This window comes from Seriola dumerili, unplaced genomic scaffold (genome assembly GCF_002260705.1).
Source record: "Seriola dumerili isolate Sdu_G_001 unplaced genomic scaffold, Sdu_1.0 BDQW01000050.1, whole genome shotgun sequence".
Lineage (NCBI taxonomy): Eukaryota > Metazoa > Chordata > Actinopteri > Carangiformes > Carangidae > Seriola > Seriola dumerili.
In genome coordinates, this window is record NW_019174305.1 from 4,360,506 (window position 1) to 4,385,933 (window position 25,428).

General features: G+C 39.7%; 1 protein-coding gene across 1 annotated transcript in view; it reads left to right on the plus strand.

The window, feature by feature from the left end:
• Window positions 1-16,888, plus strand: part of LOC111217899 (VPS10 domain-containing receptor SorCS3-like) — a 234,281-nt gene extending 217,393 nt beyond the window's left edge. The window contains exons 20-27 of the mRNA XM_022739921.1: window positions 191-324; window positions 1,644-1,767; window positions 2,319-2,431; window positions 11,191-11,322; window positions 11,423-11,522; window positions 13,410-13,515; window positions 14,351-14,511; window positions 16,814-16,888. Of these exons, the coding sequence (XP_022595642.1) occupies window positions 191-324; window positions 1,644-1,767; window positions 2,319-2,431; window positions 11,191-11,322; window positions 11,423-11,522; window positions 13,410-13,515; window positions 14,351-14,511; window positions 16,814-16,872 (929 nt within the window). The 3' untranslated portion in view covers window positions 16,873-16,888. The remainder of the gene's footprint in view (window positions 1-190; window positions 325-1,643; window positions 1,768-2,318; window positions 2,432-11,190; window positions 11,323-11,422; window positions 11,523-13,409; window positions 13,516-14,350; window positions 14,512-16,813) is intronic.
• Window positions 16,889-25,428: the final 8,540 nt, after the last annotated feature.

Below are 25,428 nucleotides of genomic sequence, written 5' to 3' on the forward strand. Positions count from 1 at the left end.
TCACCAGAGATGCAGGTCTATGAACTGTGGGAGAAAAACTTTTTCATCCCTTGTACTCGGGATTTGTGATTTTGCCAATAGTTTTGTTTTTCTTACGTGAATAAGAAAGACACAAGTGAGTGAGTCTCACTACAAGTACCTCTGCATAATATCAGTTCCTCTGTGGTTTTTCTTTCTTAAACTTTCTCAGGTCCAGTGGAGAATGTCCAGCTACTTGCTCCCTTTGTGGTCATAAGAAACAAGGAGGTGAACATCACAGCAATGGTCTTACCCAGCCACTCACGCACCGTCACCTACTTCTGGTGGCTAGGCAACAATACAGAGGTAACTCTTCCAGGACGAGACTCATTAATATATATATATATATTTGAGTGTTAGTTTTATTGCTTTCTATGTTGGCTTTTATCTGTAAAACTTTGTAAAGCAACATTTTATTACGGATTTGAAAAGTGCTGCAGCTAACCAAATAGATATAAAAGGGAAATAAAATAAATATAAAAGCTAACCAAAACCATAAAGTAATTTCACCTGTTGAAATGTCACCCTGATACGAATGTATGCCTGAGAAACTTTTTCTGACTTTAAGATTACAAACACAGTGATGTGTAGAAGTGAGTGAAACATAGCTGTACAACTCCATCCACCATACATTTCTGACTATTTTGCCTTCATCGGGATGCTATCAAAGGTTATTTCCCATTTCCTTATACACAGTAAATTAAACAGTCATTTAACTTATATACATCACTAATTCTATAGTTTTTTTAACGCCAGTGTTGTGGCAGAAGGGATCACAATGTCAGGGCCAGTCCCTTTTTCCATTGCTTTGGTCCACACTTAAATATAACAGCCATTAAGATGGATTGCCATGACTGTTTGTACAGATAGTCACGTTCCCCAGAGGATGAATCCTACTGACGTTGGTAAACACACTTTTACCTTCACTATCATGCAATAGGTTCAGATTGTGGCTTTGAATACTTTGGTTGATGACCAAATACCTCACATTCACATCAGCCTCATTTGTGCTTGGAGTTTAGTGCTAATTAATTAGCAAATGTTAGCATGCTTATTAAGCTATCTCCTGACTTATTAGTGCAGCAGATAACTGCATATTTCAGGGAAATCTTTCATATGTAGATGTAAATGCTAAATTTGGCACAAATCCTCCTTAGGTGTTACTCTTTTGATAAAACATGTTAGCTACTCGAAAGTTTAAGATGGCCACCATTTCTGGCAAGTAAATGTTTCGCAATAGGTTCATCCACTATTTTCTCATATGAATAATCTAGGTGTCAAATCATACATTTTAACAAGGTAGAAGGCTGTTTTTTTTAGCATTTAGTTCAAAGCATTGCTGTGCCTAAGAGCAGCCCTTAAAAGACCTGTTAGTGTAGTCACAGACTCTTAGTCATTTTTCAAAACACAATATATTTACTTTGCTTCCATTTCTCTGTCCTGTTATTTGTTTTTTCTGAATCTATCAGTCACATGACTTATTCATGGCCTACATGTAAACATCCTGGAAACACCCTCAGAGTGCTGAATAAACACTGGTGTAGAGGGGAATAGTTGTGCCATGTGCTTGAGAAGTGTAACATGATTTCTTTTTTTTACATATACCTTTATTTCTGTGCTTGCAGCCAGTGATAACATTGGATGGGAGTATCTCATACACCTTCCCAAGTGAGGGAATGCACACTATCACAGTCCAAGTGGCTGCAGCCAACACCATACTGCAGGATACCAAGACCATAGCAGTCAAAGGTCAGTATTTTTTTTCCTAATTGTGTCCTGGAGCTCATAACAGCTGGTAACAAGTCTGTCATACTGGCAGCTTTTCGGCTTTTCATATACTCAAAAAAGGGCAGTCTTATGGAAAGTGGTTAAATACATCAGAACACATCATTTTCATCTTGACTTGTGTTGTTATAGTCTGCCTGTTACTTGTGTAAAAAGTTTCTGAAGCAAAACCGCTCCTAGTTGAGTAAAACATATTACATTACTGTTAAAACCTCTAAAGAATATGTCTCCATTTGAAATGAAGTGATCCGCCAGCAAGTGTCTGTAAAATGTGATGATTTATTACCGGCGGATGGGTTGGCGTAAAGCTGTGACATTTTCTAATTATCTAGAAGTGCATCTGCTACATTTAGCCAAAGGAAAGTGCAGGGGATATGAGAAACTCTTCTTTTCATCAAGTGTTAACTACCTGAAATTCAACTTGAGCAAAATGACAGTTGGCACAGCTCCCTGAGAATAATGCCTCTGGATCTGAGTGAATTAATGGCTGATTCTCCCCCGACTCTCCTCGACAGAATTCTTCAAATCTCTACTTTTATCTTTCTCCCCTAATCTGGACGAGTTCAACCCTGACATACCAGAGTGGAGACAGGACGTGGGGAGAGTAATTAAAAAGGCTCTGCTCCAAGTGAGTGATTTTTATTTTCTCTGTCCTTCTGTCTTTCTCCCTTCCACTCTTCTGTCTCTCCTTCTCTCTCTTCTTTCTTTTCTGTCTTTTTATCTCCTATCTTCCCTCTCACCCTGCTATCTCTCAATTATTTCCTATACCCGTATTGCCTTTGCTGCCCAATACTCTGAGCTCATTGGTGCAGCAAGAGAACGCCTTGGGCCACCCTGATATTCATCGTCAGACAGGTGTGAAGACGCCGCAGCTTTCCTTCTCTCTCAGGACGGCTTCATGAGCACCGATTCCTTCATTTTAAAAGTCAAACTCAAAACTTAAGCAGGACAGGGACCAACAAGTGATGATACCTATCACTGTGTCTAATGTGTGTGTGTGTGTGTGTGTGTGTGTGTGTGTGTGTGTTTGTGTGTGTTTTCACACTTGAACGCAGGAGGGGTGGAGGTGCTCTTAGTGTGTGTGGGAAGTTCACCCATCATTGTTAAGTGCTCCTCATCTCCCCATTCACAGCTCATGAATAGCAGACTACATTTAGTGGCGCTCTGCAGTGGTCATCGTACCAGCGTGTTGAGCGTTAGCGCTGCAGGTGGGTGCTTTTGGAGGAATATTTAAATGGGTGAAGTGGATCTCATGCGTAACCTGGATAACCCAGACTGAGGCCTATGCTTTTGAGCCAATTTACCTTTCCCTGGGCTGTGATGTCATTTAAAGTAAAAGGCCTGTGTGCGTCATTAATCACATAAGTCAAAGAGAATTGAAAATCCTCATGTTCTGAGTGTTCATTCAGTTAAGCTCTTTTATTATTTGGATGAAATTATGTGGATGTGCTTAAAATTTTAATTCTGATGTGGGCTCTTATAAACACTGACTGGGCCCACAGTACATGGACTGTGCCAGTAGGCTGCAGCATTATAGGATTTTATGGTAAGCTGCTACAAGTTTTATTTGTGTGTTTTTATTTTGACAATATGACAGTTACCATCTGTCTCAGTGCTGCATTGTTAGCTTACTGCTATTTATGTCATATCACAGCAGGCAAAAAGAACAAGGCTCGATTACCAATTAGACAAAGTGGGCAACTGCCCTGAGGCCCTGGACCTCCATGCAGCTCCACATTCACAGCGTGGCAAATTAGTTTGTGGTAATTTCATAAATCACATTTTTGTTTGTTTATACTGTCTATGCCATTAAAGCACACAATAAATTGAAATGATAAGGGCATTAATGCTGTTGTAGAGTGGCCCGAGTTGACACAGTTACTATTTCAGTTTATATTTTGATTACATGGTTCATATTCCTAAATGAATTAGCGGTCAAACAAGAGGTTCACATTTTGTATGCCTCTGTGCCGGCCATAGCCATGACCAAAGGTATTATGTTTTCAGGTCGTCCGTCCATCCATCCCATTTTCCTGAACACAGTATCCGAGGATGCCTTCAAATTTGGCACAAAAATCCACTTGGACTCATGCATGAACTGAGTAGAATTTGGTGGTCAAAGGTCAAAGGTCAAGGTCACGGTGACCTCAAAAAACAAGTTTTTGCCCATAATTCATCATCATAATTCATTCACTAATTATGACAACCAGTCACACAAATGTCAAAGTAATGACATTTTATATCCAAAAGGTCAAAGGTCAACTTCACTGTGACATCATAATGTTCTACAAAAATGCTTCTCTGGCCATTATTCAGCACCATATCTCAGGAACAGTAGGGGAGGTGGCAGGGCCATACAACCATGTAGCGGTAGTTTGAACAGTTTCAAGTCTGTTTTACACAGCACACATATTGAGAGAGTTATTGGTCACCCGAATCATTCCTGCTGTTCACACTGGCCTAAAAGAGATATCCTCCTAACTTTATTTCAATGTAAGAGATTGGAGACAAAATCCACAGCAGTCCTTGTTCCGTGCAAATATGGACTCTAAAGTTTATTTAAAGCTAATATGAGGTTTCAGCACTCACTGAAGTGTGTAACTTACAGGTTACAGAAGACGGCTATAGTCTTCCCTCCACCACAGCTCAGCAGGGAAACACACAACATAGAGTGAGGATTGTGGCTGAGCACCATCTCTGACAATGAAGTCATGTTCTGAAAAACATGTTTGAACGACTAAAATGGAGAGGAGGAATGATTACAGCAACCGATAACTCTTTAAGTGTGCACATGACATGTAAGTATAAAGGATAGGTTCACATCAGAATCAGATTTACTTTCACTTCCATAGTATGTCCTTGAATACATGGGAGCAAGATATTGTTCTCTCTGAGTCAAGGGGATATGACAGACAAGTTAAAAAAATAAAATAAGTGCAGAGACACATTAAAGACAGAGAAACATTTATGTGTCTGTAATTATCAAGTGTGCAGTTCCTTAGAAACTGGTGTATTTTTTAAAAAAGTGTTAAGTCTGTTTTAAAGTGCTGGTGCAATTGTGGTGCACTCGTCTGTGCTACGGTGTCAGCGGGAGGGGCAGCATCCGAAGTGTGTTAGGAGTCCTGATGGCTTGGCGGAAGAAGCTGATGCTCAGGCTGGCAGACTTTGCACCGATGCTCTGGAGCCTCCTTCCAGAGGGCAAAAGTGCAAAGAGGTGGTGGGAGGGGTCAGTCATTATGTTTCTGGCCTTTTCTAACACACCAGTCTGTGTAAGTTTTGGTTATGGTTACAATGTAATAGTTTGCCTATAGGAATAGGATACGACATTATTTTCTTGTTGTAATCATTCCTCCTGTTCATACCTGACCAATAAGGGATCTCTTCCTAATGCATTTACTTGCCCTCCATCGCTTGCATTGAAATTGATTTGGGAAATGGATCTCTTCATGGCCAGTATGAAAAGGAGGGATGATTACAACAAGAAAAAACTGTTCCAGTGTTCATATGGGCACACGGATATTATTTTGAGTCAGACTTGGAAAAATTATTAACCTATCCTTTAATAACATACAGGGAAAAAAAATCCTAATTTTTTATAAATGCAAACTGTACAAAATATACAGAGAGTGGAAGAAATGAGAGATCAGTAAGGGCCTAGCACAGGTCATGTTTGCCCAGGAGCCCCACTTTAGGTTAATTTGGCCCTGGCTTCAAGGCCATCTTGTTATGTTAGCATCACTAATTTAGTAGGAGAAAGCGTAATATACAAGAATCAAAAATTATAATGTGTGAATTGATTCAGAATTGCAGAAAATTAGAATCTTGAGCCGTATGTGTCTGATTATTTCCTTCACGCCTACAGTAGCGTGGTCATTAGTCAATCAGGATGAGGATAATCATTGCTAATTTATAAGGAGAACTCTTTTGTAGTTAATTGGGCTCATTGTGGTCATCTGCAGAGTTTCACAATACACATTAGAGAGATCTACCAGTGACCTTAGAGCAGTGATTACAATAAATAACCATCCCTACAGAGTCTCCCTTGAAGTGAAATATTAAAATTGAATAGTGGGTGAAAATGGTGGCAGTTCCAATATATGTGTTTTTATTACATTACATTTGTGAAGAATGGCTTATGTGTCACTTGTGTTTGTTTTCATCTCTTCACATTATCTTGTTAGAGTTTGATATCAGCTACTCTTTATGTAAAAGGGCCGTAGATGCTGTAGATCTGTGTATGAGGCGGGAGCTGCCACAAGGTTCATTTCCAGACAAACATATTGTCCAAGGGATGACAGGAAGGGTTGTTTTTCCTCTATTTGTTATGGCTGAGAACTCTTCCTCCAGACAGAGGTCAGTCCACAACTGAGGGGTTTTGAGACATAGTAAACAGCTCCCTGACAATAAAATAGGAGATGAGAGAAAGAATAACGTGCAATTAAAGCTCGGGTCCGTTTCACTGTGGTGTTTACCCGATGCTGAATCTTTCAAATCCTGACTTTGCATTCTTCACCTACAGGCTCGTTTCAGTGCCACCGCCTCTGCTCGTCCTGAATGAGCATTCAGTAATGGAGGTTATTTCATTCCACTCTCTTTGTTCAGCCACCTCCCTCTCATATCCCCATAACACTTCTCAGCTCACACTCATACAGTTTAAAGTGTTCATACTCCCCCATAGCTTCCCTTGAAGCTTTATACAAACTATCAAAATATCATCTCCTTATTGCTTCCCCAAAGGCACCAAGATACTGTATTTAGTAAATCGCTTTTCACACACTTAAACAATCATGATGCTGATAATAACTTCATTCTCAAAATGACTAGAATGCACTTTAGGTTTTATGTGATTCTCCTCAGAATAATTGAAAAGAATCTGGATTTCTGATAATAGTAACATTCCTTATTAATACATTGGTAATGATTATCATTGGTTTAAGTGACTAGAGAACAGAGATTATGCAATGGAGTGTAGCCTCTGCAGTGGTGGCAATACATCAGCGTGCAGTTTATGAAACATCTTCGTAGCAATGCTGGCAGCACGGCTCAAGGAATGGAAACATCGGTCAGGTTGGTCCCTTAGGACACCATTTTGATCCAGACTGAAATATCTCAACAGTTATTGGGCGGATTGCCATGTAATTTGATACACACACATTCATGCACCCCAGAGGAGGAATTCTACTGACCTTGGTGATCCCCTCACTTCCCCTTTACCCCAATTTGTCAATGTGTCATAAATCAACAGCAATTGCGTGGATTGCTGTAAGATTTGTTACAGATGTTAAAGATCCCCAGAGGATGAATCCTGTTGCCTTGCTCTCATTTTTCATATAGCTCCAACAGAAGGTTTCTAATTGACCGGTGAAATAGTTAACAAAGTCGCAAGTGAATGGCACAAATCAAATTTGATACAGACATTCATTGTTCCCAGACTAATAGTTTTGGTGATTTCATGCTAGGGGTGTGACTCTAACCCTGTCTGCTGGATGATTGGACAACCACTCTGGTCCAGGCTGAAAAGGCTCAACAATTATCAGACGGATTGTCATGAAGTTTGGCACAGCATTTATGTTCCCCACACGATGGATTGTAGTGATTTTGGTGGTCCTGTAACCGTCAACATTTCAATCTGTTCAATACTTTGGTTTATGACCAAATACTATTTTCCTGTCATCCTCAGCTGTGTTAATTAGCAAATGTTAGCATGCAATATTATAAGCCTTACAGTGATACAGTAGTATGGCTATAGACTCTGTGTTTTTTTTTTTCATGTAATATCTTGGTAATGCCTTGAAGGAATTTCTTCAAATTTGGTACAAACATTCACTTCAATTTTGGTGGTCAAAGGTCAAGGTCACTGTGACCTCACAAAATACAGTTTTGACCTCTTGAACGTGATATCTTGAGACCACAATGAGGGATTTTTTTTTTATATTTGACACGAACATTCATTAGGACTCAAAGATGAACTGATTAGATTTTGGTGGATAAGGTTCAGGGGAATTTGATTACTTCTGGCACTCTGTGACCTCACAAAACACGTTTTGGCCATAACTTACAAATTCATACACTAATTATAACACAATGTAACTTAATAGGACAAAATTAAGTGATGGCATTTTATATCCATATGGTCAAAGGTCAACGTCACTGTGACATCATAATGTTCTGCAAAAACACCTCTGGCCATTATTCTATGCTGTAACCCAGGAAGGAGAGATTGTGACCATATTTCTGTATTTCTGTAACTTGGCTGGTTGACAGAGGCGCACAACCGCAGGCAGTAATTCTAGTTTTACAGTGAATTGACCTCGAGCACCTGATTATCCAGAGGAGGTTTTACCTATGTAAATATCATCTAGAGCTTACCTTCTTTAAATAGCATTCCTTCACATAAACTTGCAGCAGGTGCCTCACTGACTGCCTCACCTCTCTGTGCACTTGCGCATTTCAATCTGATTTTTGCATCAAAAGCGAACGCTCAAGATCGGCCAGCCAGCTTTTTAAGCTAATGACTGATTGCAGTGAGAACAACATGGTCTGAATATGTTGGGTTTTTTTTTTTTTGGTTTTTGGTTGTTTGCTTTTTCAGGGGCTATTGCTTCTGCTGTTGCCCTATTCACCCACTCCACCAACCCTTTTCTCATTGCAAGTCATGCCCATGGCTATCATTTGTCCACTACTTTGGTACTCAAATAGTGATTTCTGTGCTTGATAATTGATGTGCTTTGGCTGTACCCAGTCCATTTGTCCACCCAGGCCACAGAGAAAACATAAAAGCATCACAGGCTCTAAAATAAAGAATGATTACCACCCAGGCCCTGCTTCCTTTGCTCGTATAAAAGAGCTAAGGGCTTAAAATGGTTTTCTGGAAACACAAACAGAAACATTCTTGGCTTCACCTTTTTTATCAAAAGAAAAATAAGCTTTTGTCATCCTTGAACATTGAGACAAAGCCAAAAAAAACTTTTATCAAATTGTTCTTCTTTTGTTTGCTTCAAGTGAGAAATGGCTAAACACTTTATATATTTACTTTTGATGTTAAAGCTTCTTGGTTTGCTCTACATTGATGAATGAACAAATTTGATGAATGTCCAAGACAATAGAAAAACATCACAAAATGTGCTAACATGACATGATAGCATTAATGTCTGATGACTTGCTCATTAGATTTAGATGCATGATTCCTGTCATGAAGGCAAGTGTCGTAGAAGTGGAAATGTGAAGTAGGCTTCATCCTGTCAGTGCATGTCTGAACCAAATTGCGTGGCGATCCATCCGGTAGTTGTTGAAATGTTCTCATTCCAAATCTGACCGACCAGTGGAAGCAAAAACAATGGAAACCGCATCACTACTGCTGCACATGCTTCTAGCGTATTGGCTAAAACTGCCTCATTTTCCATGGCTGGAGATGCCCTTCGTGCTGTCCTACAAATTATATCTGTATGCAGCTGTTCAGCTTTAGCAGTGGCATTGCAGGAAGTAGAGTAACAATACATAACAAAGCACAGAAAACCTAAGAGAGGTAGATGGTTATATAAGCATCTTATTTTGATGTCCTGAAGTCCTGAGTCCTAGATTTACAACCAGTCCGGCACCATTTGCCAGCATTTTTATTAAAATCACCACAATCTGTCTGTAATCAAGTGAAAAGCACAGGAACATTCAATTGTGAAACATTGGCACTGAACCTTCTGCACATTTGTACAATTTGAACACTGTGTCTCAAGTGGTGAAGAAAACCTACCACCCTGTTCTCTTTTCTTTTCCAATAAATTACACTCGAAAAACTGGGATGTTCTTACATTTGCGGACTAGACATAAATGTCATCATGTATTGACATAACACTCTGTTGCCGTGTGTGTCTTTCGCCCTTTCTTTCCATGTCTCTGCACATCGCTCCACCTCTCTCTCTCTCTCTCTCTCTCTCTCTCTCTCTCTCTCTCTCTCTCTGAGCAGAATAGAGCAGCAGCAGTTGTGAGGGGAAACATTAGTTACCTGAATGTACAGTTACTCCACTGCCATGTTCCCAGCATGTGGTGATGTTGAGTTGAAACACTAGTGCACTGGTGAATGCTGAAGCTCTTTTAAATACTGAAATGGAATTAGAAAGACCAGTCAGAGGGAGGTTGTATTGTGGTGTAATCAGAGTTGTATAATATGGTGTTCCAGGTGGCATTCCTCCAAATGTTTCTACTACCGCAGAATACACGCATGTGAACTTCAAACAAAAATATGACAGGTCTACATTCAACCTTGCATGCAACTGAAACTAAAGCAACCCTTGCTGCAGTTTGAATGTCACATCAGTTACCACTAACCACAGTTTCAGCTTTAAAACATTAAGCATAACAATTAGCAAAAGCAATATTTCATTACTTTGTATTTTTTTAAACACTTACTCAAAATATGTTTTGAATAAATTGAAACAAAACACATATTCTGCACTTGTTCAAAAAGCATAAATTACATGCGGTGACTCAAGTACAACCTGAAGGCATGAAAAACTTGAAGAGGGGGAAAAAAAGTCTTGCTATTTGAAGATCATAGACAACATCTGAACAGTTGCTGCTTTTCGAGCTTGAGTGCTGAGTGTATATAACCACTTAGCATCCAGCAGGGACTCAGGCAGGCAATTATATCTCGAGTGAGAGTTTGAGTAGATAATCAAGCTCTCTTAAGACTAAAAAGTAACTTTTCAAGAAGCATTATACCGAAATGTAAAGATCTGCTGTGTGCATTTAAACGTAAAGCATACTGATTTTACTTGTGATGAAATGTGCCATATGAAGAGAATTGTCAGGCTTTGCCTCAGTGCAGTGCACACAGTCGGATCTGTGGCAGATGAAATGAAGGAAGGCATGTGAGCTAGTTCAGTCAACTCGAGTACACCCATCCCTACACTCACATGGTATATTTTTCTCACTGTAACATATATCCAACACATCCTTTTGAGTATGGCAGTGTACCTGAGTCTTTGAGTTATATTTGACGTTTTAAGAACCAAAAACCATCTCAGTGTAGTTTTACATCTCCTCTCTAAGGCTTCTCTTCTGATTGGCTCACTGTTTTCCGAGTGATTCAGTGAAAATATCGTAGATTTCAGCTAATCACTCAGAGAAACTAAATCCTGCGCTTTGTTACTTTCACAGTATTAATATAGAACCTATACCTGTTTTATAACCAAACAACACATGGACGTCTCACTTTATACAATATGGGAGCTTTAATAAGCCACTGGACGTGAGTGTTCTGCCTGCGCTCATGTGACTATATGAATTTATGGGCACAGCACAACGGCACGTTTTTGAATTGTGAAGCTATTTGTAACAATCACCTTTCACAGTGTGATAGCTAATGAGGCCTATATTTCTGTCTCGCTACAGGTGTCTGACTTCCCAGAGGAGCAGTTCCTTGTAGCTGTGTTCCCTGGAGTTCCAACAGCCGCTGAGCTCTTCCTGTTACCTCACAAGAACCAATCAGAGGGCAAGAAAAAGAGTGAGGAGGAGCTAGAGCAGGTAAGGGAGACTATGAATAGATTCTACATCACAAATTGCTTAAATCTTATCAAACAGTGTTATTCTGATTGCAAAATGCCACGCTGTATCTGTTTGACAGGTGTCCGATATTATTGTAAGTGCACTGAACCAAAATCTGGTGGAGTTCGAGCTCAAGCCTGGTGTGAGGGTGATTGTATACAACACACAGTTAACACTGGGTAAGAACCATTTGCTTTCACTGCTTCCAGTACTGCTGTTAAGTTATCAACCATAAAATAACTTTCAGGGGTAATTTAATTATCACTTACCATTTTCTAGTTTCCATTTTGAAATGTACTGTAATAACAGTGTTTTGAAAACAAGAATTTTTCTTCGGTCCAACTATTAAAATTCCTGTCAGTCTGCTGCCATCCAGGCAAAGGAACACAGGGGAATATGGGAGGGGTTTGATTTTAAGTGGGGCTCCTTGAGACGAGGGATCTTTTATGCCTGCCATCAAAAGCTGAACATCTGTTCTATTTCTTTTACAGCCATCCAACCACAAAATGAGTGTTACACTGAGTATAATTATGTTGATTATTTAGTCCTTGAGAAAGAACACTGTAGAATTTAAGGGCAGGAGCTGTTCTTAACTGCTGGAAATGGGAAGGTGGGGTGACATTCAAGACCGTCAAAATGTAGCTACTCCTGCCAAAAAACAAATTGCTGTTATAAGTATCAGATCAATGCTAGATTCATACAGCCACATTGATTGTAAATAACGTGGCTGGTACGGGGAAACTTGTTTTACAGGCTTAGGCTTTGGTAGTCCTCAGCAGCTCCCGTGCCCCACTGCTGGACAGATCTTACGTTGTATTCATTGCTTGGCTGGTTTTATTAGACACACGGTCTCTGGAGGCACACAGCCAGGAGTTGTCTGTAGCTGAAAGTGCTAGGTATTAACGGGCTGGCATGTGCTGCTCTGTGACGTTCTGTGGTGTGCTGCACTCTAATGACATTGGAGGTGTACCCAGCTGGATCCCTCTTCATATTTCACCTCCCACGAAAAGGTCTAAAAAGCCTTCAAGCTGCTGGGGAAAGGTCAGCTGCATACGCGCCTTCGTCTCTGAGCTGAAGGGCTCGGGAGCAGCACGGAAACAGAGGAAAATGCGATGTGATTTTCCTTCAGTGACAGACATTAATGCACTCTTCAAAATAATGAGAAGAATTTAAGGTGGACACCTTATGAGCAAAACCATGTACTGTGACATTAATCATAGTAAGTGCTTGTTTGGTTGGTTGGCTTCTTGTTTGAGATGAAAGTGCAGTAAAAAGAACAATTTTACACTGTCATAACTGCAATACTTAAAAAGAATTATATATATGGAGATGTCACTTTCCGTCCCTGTCACTGTTCCTATTGCAACTGTTCCTATTGCAACAGTGGCCAGCTGAGGCTCTTTGTGACTCCAGCTCCTGCCATTCGTGCCCCAACAATCAATTTCATCTTGATACAAAATCAGAATCAACTGGGCATGTGCAGCATTTTTATACCTGTCACAGTGCAGTGCATCTGTGTGGAAGCATCTGCGTTTGTTATGTTGTTATGTTGTTCCACTCATTTATTCAGGTTTTTCCTTTAAGTTGTCACCCGAGATAAAACCATGATGTAAACGTACCAGATCTAGGCCATATATCTGTAACAGGGTTAATGGAAACCTTTCACTTTACTTTCATATAATTCACATTAATTTGGATAATTATGATGTAAATGTTGCACTACCTAAGACAATTATACACAGTGTTTTATTATTATTATAAAGGGCAGTGCACTTTAATTAACATTGTTTGGATGTGACTGTACCAGTTTCGGCCAAACACTAAACAGCCTGAAAATGTTATATATGATTATCTACAGGGTTTAACACAACAACAACACGCTTTATTTTTAATGCTCTTCACTTAGTGTATTTATTATTAGGGACAGTGTAAACTCCTTTACATCAGTATGTTGACATACAACATTTAGCAAAATGGTTGATTTGTAATGACGGCGGATGTAAAAGACAACATTAAAGCGCATGTAACAATAGCAGCATTTCCTGTCCTCTCTTCCACTCCCACAGCACCCTTGGTGGACTCCAACCCCAGACACAGCAGCTCGGCTATGCTGATGCTCCTATCGGTCGTGTTCCTGGGCCTAGCAGTGTTTCTTATCTACAAATTCAAGAGGTACACAGCTTTGTGGTTACATCCACCTGCTGCACATACAGCACGTTCATATAGAGCCATATACCTATTACCATATCCTCCATTATTGATGATGCCAGATGAGCACACTCTGGACCAATCAATTACAGTTGTGTTAGGAAACCTGATTTGACAAGTCCCACCAGACGTTGTAGACATACTTCTAGGATTCCTATGCATGAGGCACACACACACTAATCGGTGATAAAATGCAGAGAAAAGGACCATTAAATGGTTTAATATGCGGTTGCTGTGCCTCGGCTGTTATTTGCTGAATAAATTATTCATACTCAAAATGATTCTCTTGAAAAGTCTGAGGGAAATGGAAAAGCTGTCATTAATTATGGATATGAAATTTTTCCCATTAGTCTAAAGAGGATGCATTTTTCAAGAAGTCTCACAGTTGACAAAACAGAGCAATTAATAACTAAAATGAATAGTAATTGGAAATAAATTGGTTAGTGACTAAATAAAGATGTATATTAGGTGTTGTAAATGTAGATGGGAAAAGATACCAATGCTACTGTAATTTGCCAATAAATTAGTTACTGAGGTATAATTATAATCACCATAACTTTGAAAGTTGCCATGTCCTTATCAGCACATGGCAACGGAACTATTTTCTTTGAGGTTAGTGAAACACATAAGTGGGTTTTTAACAAACTTTTGTCATCTTAAAGTGACCGACATTTTGCTTTCACTCTAAGAAAAGAGTGAAATAAAGAATAAAGAATGAATACATCGTTCAGAAACACAAGCTGGTTTTCAAACATTGCTCTGGGCCCATTTGTCAATCTCTTCTTTTGCAAATCTTTAGAAAAATCCCTTGGATCAACATATATGCTGAGGTGAACCAGGAGAAGGAGCAGGAGATGATTGGCTCAGTAGGCCAGGGCGACAGCACGCCTAAAATAACTCTGAGTGAGTTCTCCACATCCAAGGAACTCATGGAAAAGGAACTGGATTCCAGGGTCAAAAGTAAGTATGGAATCAGTCAAAATGTTTACCTGCTGATATTTCTGTTAGACAGTTCCATGAAAGGTATTCTGGCTTCCTGATCAAAGACAGGATTTGTTTGTTTGTGTTGGAGATAAAAGCCGTCCTGCTAATGCACAGAATAAATGTGTGCAGATTCAGCCCCCAGGCATACGTTAGCTGTTGCATTTGAATTATTTTTTAAATAGAGAATTGGCAACTTAATCTCCTTTTTAGAAATTTTTAATTATTCAGAGAAGAGGAAAGCAGAGGGAGCCACAGAGTAGAGACAGTCCTGGAAGGGGTTTACCATATGAAAAAAAAAATAGATTTCAGCAAGTTCTGCAGTACTGAGGACAGTGAATAATTAATTAAACCAACATGTTTAAGCATGCAGCGTTGGGATTCAAAAGGCCAGCAGGAGCACAGAGACAGTGGCCTTAATCACTTTTCTATTTGGTCACAATATGACTTAGTTAAAAAGAATATTTCAATCCGGCACAAACACAACAGGTTGTGAAAAGCAAATTAGCCAAATACCGCTTACTCTAACCTTGTACGATGCAGCAGTGCCAGCAGAAAGCAGCACAAGTCCAATGTGGCAAGTGCAATCCTTGGGTTCATTTGTCTCTGTGATGGTTTACAAGATGGATGAAGCTCCTGTAGTTTCACAGCTTTGGAGAGCAAGCTGATTCTGACTTGGGTGTTGAAATTCAGACTAGAAACACCTCTTGCACAGTAGTGGACGCCCTCAAGCACCGAAGCCATCAGGACTCTGCTTTATTCAGCTGAGCGTCCGTCGTTACCTCTCGCATTAAACCTATAATCTTCCGTAGAGTGGTTTCAGCCTGTTACAGCCTGCTACAAAATCACGTAGCAACATGACTTGATTGGTTGGTTCAGGAGATCTGTTTCCTACTGTATAGGAAAGGAAACATTTTGAAAAAAGACGAGATTTAAATATAGCAGTAGTAGAAGAAGATCTAATAGTGCAGGATGAATTATTCCACCATCTTGGGTCAGAGGTGGTACATTTCTGTTAGTTCCATCCATGAAGTGATATGGAGCAACATTTTTATGAGTGGATCCCTCTCTTGTTTGTACCATGAGTGCATGTGAGGATGCACTTGACGCAGTGTGATACACGTTCCTGTCGGGTTTCATGCTGTTCCACTGATCAAGAGTTTGTAGCAGAAACTTAGTTATGTGCCAACAAAGAACACACAAGATGCATAATGATAACGCTGAATGTAAACATAACTTTTTGATTGCTTACAAGAAAACTCTGCACAGCAGCTTCAAGGACCGATTTTCAGAGAGAGAAGAGTGAAAGAAAATCATTAAAGATTTGGATATTTGATTAATCATTGGAGTGTGTTTTGAAGCCAAACAAATGTCAAATATTCCCTGAATCCTAGCCTCAAAATTTTGAGGATTTAGGAAATTGTTGTGTGCATTTATCTCTATTTTCTGACATTTTATAGATGAAATGATTATTTGTAGTCCGGGAATGCATATTACATTAAAGGGGTACATCCTCATAGAGCTGGGGACATCAGAGTCTAAAAAAGAATGGTCTGTTCAGAAGAGACAAAGATATCCAGAGTTTTAGTCCTTAATATGAATGAAGCTCCAGAATAACTGGATACCACATTTCCCATAATGCAACTCAGACTCCCCCGGGCTTTCTGTCACTGTGTCATTATGTCATGCCAAAGCTGACATGACCCTGATGATACCATAAACCTATGACGACATCATCTGGGTTGTTTTTTCAGCCTTCAGAATGTTCCTCCAGAGCCACATGAGATACAACACAGTCAGTATCACAAGCTCTTGACCAGTGACCTGACATTTATATGTAAAGTTAGTGGAATTGCCCTATAATTTGTGCATTAACTTTGTCCATTTATTAAAGTCATGTACTGTGGCGCTGTATGTTATGTATTATTCTCCCTTGTCTCTGATGCCTCAGAAACATAAAGCAAAATAAATAATCAATTTCAAAACAGAAATTTAGTGTTAGAATAATATGTGTCATAATGTAATAATTGTGCGACCATTCATTAAATTAAAAGGAATCATAATAGAAAGAGACAAATTTTCATAATGGCTCACTTTCTAATTTTCAAGGTACTTCACAGCTTCAGAGCCTTTGATTAGCACGTTTGAAATGCAGTAATTAACACCAAGTGTCAATATCAAAGAAGTTATTTGTTATACAGGCATTAAAGTGACAATGCGGAACTAACCATCTTTGTTCTCGGCTTGTTTTTCTTCTTTTGTTTCATTTCTCTCTGTTCAGGGGGAGTCGGAAACGCCTGTGAGAGCACAAGGGAGATTCCAAACTGTACTAGCGTGTAAGGCGGGAGAACGCGACGAGTTTATGTACAGAGCGAAGTGTTACAATGTTGGGGGTTCTCTTTTTCTGTTTTGTAATTCTCAACACAACTGATGTTAATAGTTTTCTAAGGGACCTCATTTATACAGACTTGCATGGATGTCTCGTTCAACAACATCCATGCAGCAAATGTCAACTTACTCAATGAGATTATTGTAATTACTGGCAAAACTTACTCAGTTTTGTGGATGTATAAGCTACATAACGACATTCATTTGCAGAGTGAAATATCTTTCGTTGAAACCTATGAGGAGTTATGTAAATTTCCTAATGAGTTTGCTTTGAAAATCATTTCTGCCTATATATAGACTATAATGTCTGAGTCTTCAATCAAACAGGGAATATTATTGAAATGTACAATATCATCATCTGTTCTGTTAAATGTATATATTATTACTTTCTACATGCTCGTAGTCTGAGTACCATGGCAACGACAGAAGATCTCACAATGGTCTGTTTTTGAAAGTGTGTTAAAAAGTCAAACATTACTTAAAGATATCAACTTTGTTTTGCTAAGGTCCTTGACTTGTGCATGTAGTTACTGAGGACACGATTTCTGTGTTGTAGATAAGCAAGTGTTGTAAATAGTTATTTTCTAATCATTCATCAAAAGACCCCGATCGATTTTGCCTAGACTTCTGTTCGGCTCTCATTTTCTTCATTTACAGTTGGGTGATATTTATCTAGAAGACAGTGTGTATCTGTTAAGGCAGGTTAATGCAGCAGAACTGTATTGGCATATTACAGATTTAACTTCCACCCATTACCCGGAAATTAAACGAAGAGAATCAACATGAACATTATCACGTTCAATATGTTTATATTTTCATCAGACATATACAGTAGGTATTGGAACATTTTTACAAAGATGACTTTAAAGCCTAGTCTAGTCATGAAGTCTTTAAACTATCTGAACCAAACATTATTTTTGCCATCAGCATTACTGCTTTTGCCTCTGACTCAGTGGCTCCGAGAGCTGTGATTTGGCCTCAGAACAAAAGCTGAATTACTATGAAGAGGTTCCTTATGTTGTGGCTACCAGTGATCAAATTCACAGTATTCACATATTAGGAGAAAGATGTTGGCATTCATTCCAAAACTAAAATGTGACATTATCTTATATTTACATCCTCTAAAATACCAGTCGGCCTAGTGTTGGTTCTGATAACTGTTTTCAACGGATGCTGGTTGAAATCTGCCAAGTTGTGATGCGTATCTTTGATTAATCTTTTTAATCCTTCCCTCCTTTTAGCCAGTCAGTCCACCACTTTGGTCCAGCATGAAATACCTCAACAGCTTCTGGATGGATTACCATGAAATTTTGTCACAGACATTTGACCTCCTCTGGGATGAATTGTAAAGACTTTTGTGATCCCCAGTCTTTTCATCCAGTGCCATCATCAGGTCAAAATGTCCAGTGATTTGCATTTCATTTATGCAGCGCTAATTAGCAAGTGTTGCCATGCTAACACGCTAATTGGTGAACATGATAAGTATAAACTTGTTTAACATTATCATGTTAACGTCATTGTGAGCAAATTAGCATGCCTACATTAGCATTTAGCTCAAAGCACTGTTGTGCTAAGTAGGCTACAGCCTCACAGAGCTGCTAACCTGGCTGTAATACATACAATAGTCCTGTTCTTGTTTATTACTTGGTAAAAGTATGTGAAAAAACATTTTAAGAAACATGAGCGGACTTCTAATTTTTAGCTGGCACTGGAAATCGCTTTCAGCGGTACAAATGAAAAATATCAGTGGCTGCAGATTACATCTGCTGTGGCCAATTCATATTAATTTAAAAAGTTACTTGACGACAAGCCAAATTGTCTTCTGCCTCTTGGTTAATGTGCTCTCTACAAACCAGTGCTGGTACTCAGCCAAAGATTGTGAGGGAAAACAAATCATCAATCTGTAACAGCACTTTAGGATTGTGAGTTAACTGTTCTTTTGTAGTTCGACAAAACCAACAATAGTGGTGACTCCTCTCTACGGAAACAGTCCTACTGATCGCATCGCATCTATTTCACTTTTCAGAATCTCCCATTTAAACCTGTTTGTTTAAGCTCATCAAACTACTATTTAAGAATTGGACCTTAGTCACACAGGTTATTTTAGCGTGCCAGATACATTTCCTTTAATCAGCCTGTGCGCATCAATTAGACTTCCTTTAAAGTTGTTTCTGGCCTCTTAGCTAACAAAATGTGATCTAATTTGAATCTTTTAGTTTTAGTTATTTATAAATCTAGTGGCTTGTTCATGATAAAAATGAAACCTCATGGCATGTAATCCAAGCTTAAGCAGGTCTATAGCATATTGGTATTTTACACGATATAGCATTCCTTATGTTTCAAGTCATCTGAATGCAGAACATCACAAAATCTCAATTGAATTCATCAGCTCATTATTATTTTGTTCATAAGTGGATATGGTGGTAATTTGGGATAAACCCCTTCAGTGCAGTGTTTCTTATTTAGTCAGTTGCTCGGGGTTTTGAAGTGTCTGCTCCATGCAGCATGAAGAGTGTTTTTTTTTTTTTTTGTTAGTTATCACAGACCTTCATCATTGTTTGCCCTCTCTGCACAATCTGTACACTGCTAAAATAGTCTCCCAAACATTTTTCATTCATGTGACAAAACCAGATTATTGTCCCTAGTTATAAAGACTGTAACAGTTTGTATTCGTGTGAACATCTCACAGTGTACAAGGAGAGCAGATACAGTACAACCGAGCTGGGCTTATAGCATTAACCCACTCTCCCTAGTGCCGTCAGACTCCCTCCACAACCAGATTCCCTCATTTGACTTGAGGTTGAAATGAGGGCGTAGTCAAATCAAGTCAGTTTTATTTATATAGCACATTTCATACGGCAGGTGTAAACTCAATGTGCTATACAGTAGTGTCCTCCCAGCATGCAACTCTCCACCGGTGCTGTGTTGTCCGCTCCGGTGGGAGCGGGCCTCGAGTCGACACGCGTCGGCCTCGCGGTGTACGCCGTGATGGTGATCTCGTAAAGCCGGACAGCTGAGCAGAATGCAGAGCTTTCCCGCAATGCTCGGCTCCAGTAAAAACAGCAGTTGCAGGAGAAGTGGGAGGGTCAGGGGAACACTGCGCTGAGATGTAGGCTGTCACATCACGTATGCATTACCTCGAACCGAGTATTCTCATCTCAAACCAAACAGCCAAGCCGAGCCTTGTTACTGCAGACAGAACACACATTGAACAAAGATTGTTTTAAAGCTTTGTTGTATTCAACACATGTCATAAGCAAAGGGTTGTTTGCTTGGCTGGATTTTGTTTGGGTGGGGGCTTTGATGGAGTCACTTTGTTCTGATTCTTATTATCAAAGCAAGATTAGGAGAAACAGAAAAAGAAATATCAAAAAGTTTGTGCTGCTCACATCTATAACCATACTTTTATTGCATTTTTTATTTTCTTTTTTTTTTACTCATGGACCCCTTTGAAATTGTGAAGAATGTATGATGACTACAACCAGACCATAATGCTTTGTAGCAGCTGTTGCCGGCTAAGGGTTTGCCATTCCTTAAAAGTCTAAAGAAAGTAAAGAATAGCTACTAAAATTGTTGTGCTTTTTATCTGCACACACATACTGCAACTGTCACCAGTGAAAGAAACTCGTATCCTTTGGGTAATTTCTTCATGCTTACTTCCTCATTGTTCACTCAATCAAACATTTTGATCACTGGAAAAATCGCTGTCTCATCCGTTATCCTAAATGCCACATTATACAGTAAGACCCAGACCTCCGGTGGGAATCCATACTTGGAAAAATAAAAGAGATTCTCGCATTTGTGATCTTTCAGAAGGCAAAAGCACTGTAATGTTCTTCAGTACACAAAAAAAAATCTACAATGCATGCATCATCAGTAATGTTCTGTTTCATCTTTATTTCGATATTTCTACGGTAAAGAAGCTGTCATTTTGAAATTGTTTCAAATAAATGTATTTTTGTACATCAACACGTTTGTTCTCTGGGTGATGGAACTCCTGTGAACTGAAGGGTGAAAAGAAGATGATGTCTGCTGCAAATTACACTGTTCACCTGATGAGTCAATGTAAGCGCTACCAGTCTACAGAATAGAAGCACACAGGTTAGAACGCTACGAGCGTCGCTCCTGCCTCCCTGCCCCAGTTCTAGTCATAGACTGTTTGGTGTAAGCAAACCACCGTACCACAGTGTCAGCTCTCGCATATCTGCCAGTCACTGTAGTTGCACAAAACAATGGTACAACTTAACATTGCTGGAATGTTACCAGCTAATGGCTGTGTTTTTGTATATTCCTATTTAGCTGTTATCAAGACTGTAGGCGAGTGTGTAATATTGCTGAGTGAGGGGCTTGTGCACATGCGGTGTGTAGTGATGCATTCACACAGTTCCTCCTGATAAATAGCCTGAATTAGCTACTTTTGTTGTGTTATGTATTTGTAGCAGTTTGTTCAAGTCAATTTTTATTTGTATAGTGCCAATTCACAACATACGTTATCTCAAAGCACTTTCCCAATAGAGCAGGTCTAGCCTTCTTTATAATATTATTTACAGAGACCCAGCAGTTCCCACCAAGAGCAAGCGCTAGGCAACTGTGGCAAAGAAAAACTTCCTTTTAAGAAGCAGAAACCTCGAGCAGAACCGGACTCAGGGTGAGCGGCCATCTGCCTCGACTGGCTGGGTTGATGAGAGAGAGAGAGAGAGAGCAGGAGAGAGCACAGAGGAAAAGAACAACAATGTACAGTGATAGCAATAGGTTGTTCCAGAGCAGAGGGGCCTGATAGGAAAAAGCTCTGCAGCCAGATGTCTTTAACTCTGGGAACAGACAGGAGCCCTCAATTCTGGGAATGGAGAGCATGAGATGGAGTATAAGGTTTAAGCCGATCAGACAGGTATGAAGGAGCAAGTCCATTGAGAACCTTATATGCCATCAAAAGCACCTTAAAGTCTGATCTGATATGAACAGGAAGCCAATGAAGGGAGGCTAAAATCGGTGTAATATGGTCAAATTTTCTTGACTTAATAACAATTCTAGCTGGAGCATTCGGAACCATTTGAAGGCTTTTAATACGAGAACGTGGCAGACCAGAAAACAAAACGTTACAATAATCAAGTCTTGATGAAACGAAAGCATGAATTAAGATTTCAGCGTCAGTCTTAGACAGAAAAGACCGAATCCTAGCAATGTTACGTAGATGAAAAAAGACTATCTTGGTGATATGGAACAGCAGTTTGTTACCAGATGCAAACAAAAAGTGTACAGATCCTGTAAAATTTGCTGAATTGAATGTATTAGTGTTAATATCATATAGATCTGATTTAGTTAGACCTGCCAGCAGTGATGCATTTCACACATTCTGCCAACAGTTTGTTGATATGTCTGCAGTTCTGTTAATGTCAGTGGTAGAAAACACAAAACATGAACATGACTGAATATACTGAATGAACATATAGGCACTTCATTCATTAGCCATACTGCGTATCCTTTTAGGGTCGTGGGGAGTCTGGAGCCAATCCCAGCTGACACTGGAGCAGGGCGGGGTACTCCCTGGACAAGTCGCCTCTCTATCACAGGGCTGACATATAGAGACAAACAACAGTTCACGCTCACATTCACACTTACGTTTAGTTAACTTAAACCTGCGGGTGTTTGGGCTGTGGGAGGAAGACCATGCAGGCACGAGGAAGTCCACACAGAAAAGCCCCAGCTTCCAACCACTAACCACTGCACCGCCGTGCTGCCACATGTAGGCATTTGTTTATTATAAAAAAAAACAAACAAACAACAAACAAAATAAGTAAAACAGTAATTTTACATATGACATACAAAATGTAAAAATGTGCATTACTGGTCCCCCACTCGCCAAAAGCTACGGAAAGTATTTCTTTGTGCTCTTGAATGTTTATTATCAGAGTAAATGACTGTGTTTTGTCCTGCAGTCAGTACTGGGTGAATGACTGTGTCCTGACGGATTGGTGTGAACTGAAAATCCAGTGCAGTTGATAATTTTCACAGCAATTTCAGAATTTGAAAAAAAAAATGTAACATTGTTGTTTTCATTCGCATCCATGCCTGTCGCCATCTGTCATGATTGTAGTTATTTTTTCTGTCTCTGACATGGGAAGATGCTGTTGCTATTCTTAATCCCACCTACAAAGCCTTGATTTGTTGATTGTGTCTTCATCAGGGAAAAACAGCACCAGACCTAATGTGATGTGGGAGGTAATTCAGAGATCTGGTCTTCTGCTAATTTGACCCTCCTGTGCCTTCTGAGTCGAAGGCGCCGCGGTGATTGAAAGAAAAAATCTTAGATTGATTGCATCTGAATAGTTTTGGCCAACGTGCCATAAACAGATGTGATATTAGCATGACCGCCAATGAGGGATTTCCTACCTGAGATGACTTTTAAACAGTCCAGTCTTAACCCATTAAAAGCTCTTTTTCTGTGAACATATTCTTTACAAATTCATTTTTGCCTTGCAGATAAACTTTTGGGGTCAACCTGCTTGTTGACTGTGATCACCTACCTGGAATCATGCGCTGCTGTTTTCCAAATGTGACATGACCTGATTGAAATTTCAGAGAAATCGCGCTAAAATAGTCAAATGAAACAGAGGCGTATTATTTGTCATTGAAAGAAGCAGCACATGGCTGGTATTATCTTTGGCCCCATTGGACTAATTGGAAAATCAGTTTCCTACCGATGTATTACAGGATCATTTTTCTTTTATTACAAGTTGGATCTCATTTTTTGTACTTTTCACCATCATTTCCTATTATTAGTAATAGTATTTTACACATCAAGTTAGTTGTTGTTGATGTCCTGAGCAGCGAGTTTGACTGCCAGCCGGCCGGAGACTCTCACTGCAGTTCCTGTCCGTGTCCACTACGCCAATAAAGGCATAAAATGGCCAAAACAAAACAACTTAAAAAAAAAAAAAAAGAATTGTCGTGATCTGTGAATGTGGCATTATTGAGTGAAGATTAAGTCAGATCAAGCAGTAAACACAAGTAGTTGGACACAAGCTTATTGCCATAGCGAGAGAGACAGAGAGAGAGAGAGAGAGCGCACCTCATCTTCCATATATACAGTATATATACACATCGTCCTTCAGTTTACACTGTCATGCCTTGCTGCAGTCAGCCAATCACTGCACTTGAAAGCGTCAAGGCCAGGTTTAGATTCATGATTGGTTCAGCACGCATGTGACGGCTCTGACCTTGTAGCCTCGGCGTCATGTAGCCTCAGCCATCATACGACAGTCTCGGAGATGAAGCAATTACAGCGATTATTGATCGGGGATTTAATTATCACTGCACTGATGGCACGACTTCACGGTGTGGCAGTCAAATCCATGCTAGTATCTCCCGACCCTGACAAGTAATATCTTTAATTTGATGGCTACTTCACAAGAATCTTACATGCAAATGTCCATTCAGCCAAGAGCAAAGTGATTGGAAGTGAGATATTTGTTGCGCTTGATGAAAGACTCTTCTCCAGAGAGAGGACAGCATTGTCATCTCAGATCCACCAGCCCCCGCTCTCTCTGTTTCCACCCACCCCCGTGGGATAACTTCCACTAGAGTATGAAAATACCCTGTCATTGAATAAAAGCCTCCCTCAATTACAGTTTGTTTCGCTTTTTTTTTTTTGTTACTGTTTCTGTCTTTTGTTTTTGTTGTGGCTGTGGCAGATGAGACTTGGACGTTAAATGGACTTATTGGAGTTATCAATGCAAGATGGTGAAGCTGGCACAAACAAAAGCCATTTGTCTTTATTCACCAGGGAAGTCTGAGAGCAGCCTCATTATACTGTGGCTCGAATTAATCTCGGGCCCATGTCTCTCCCTTTTCACCTTGGGAGCCTGATACAATGTATTGCGGGGCTCTTAGAATCCTGAACACATACCCTAACCCTTGCTGCAGGTTACTGATAGACTTGCGTGTCAGGTGGAGGACAGAGACGCAGAACAACAGGACGGTGCAGGAAAAAACAGAAAGGCTGGATTCCACTGTCTATCACAGTTTCTACCAGTGTGTAACATGAATGCATGAAAAGAGCATGTTTACTGAACATGCTCATGTTTTTGGTGAACAGTGAACTGAATGGATATGGTTATAATGGTTTATATCTAGAGCTACTGATACCAGTAATCCTGTTTACACTGTTCGTACATTTAAAAATAAAAAGATTTTGTTTGTTTTTTTAACATCCTATCTTGAAAATGAAAATTGCGACAACAAGGAGATGCTGTCTTATTTTTTGACTGTATCCACTCACTAACGTTATGAGTGTAGATTCAAGAATGAGAGCAGGAGATAAAGGAGGACGTTGGTGCTTTGATGCCCAGTGTTGACACTGCAGATGTGGAAAACTGATGAACATCCATCATGATATTGAAGTACATGCGGAGGCCGTTCTGCGAGAGTTTGAAGTAACAGGGAGATGCAGAACGTCAACTATTGTCTCATGTGACTTTTTGATTCTTTATTGTAGCAGCTTGGAACGTA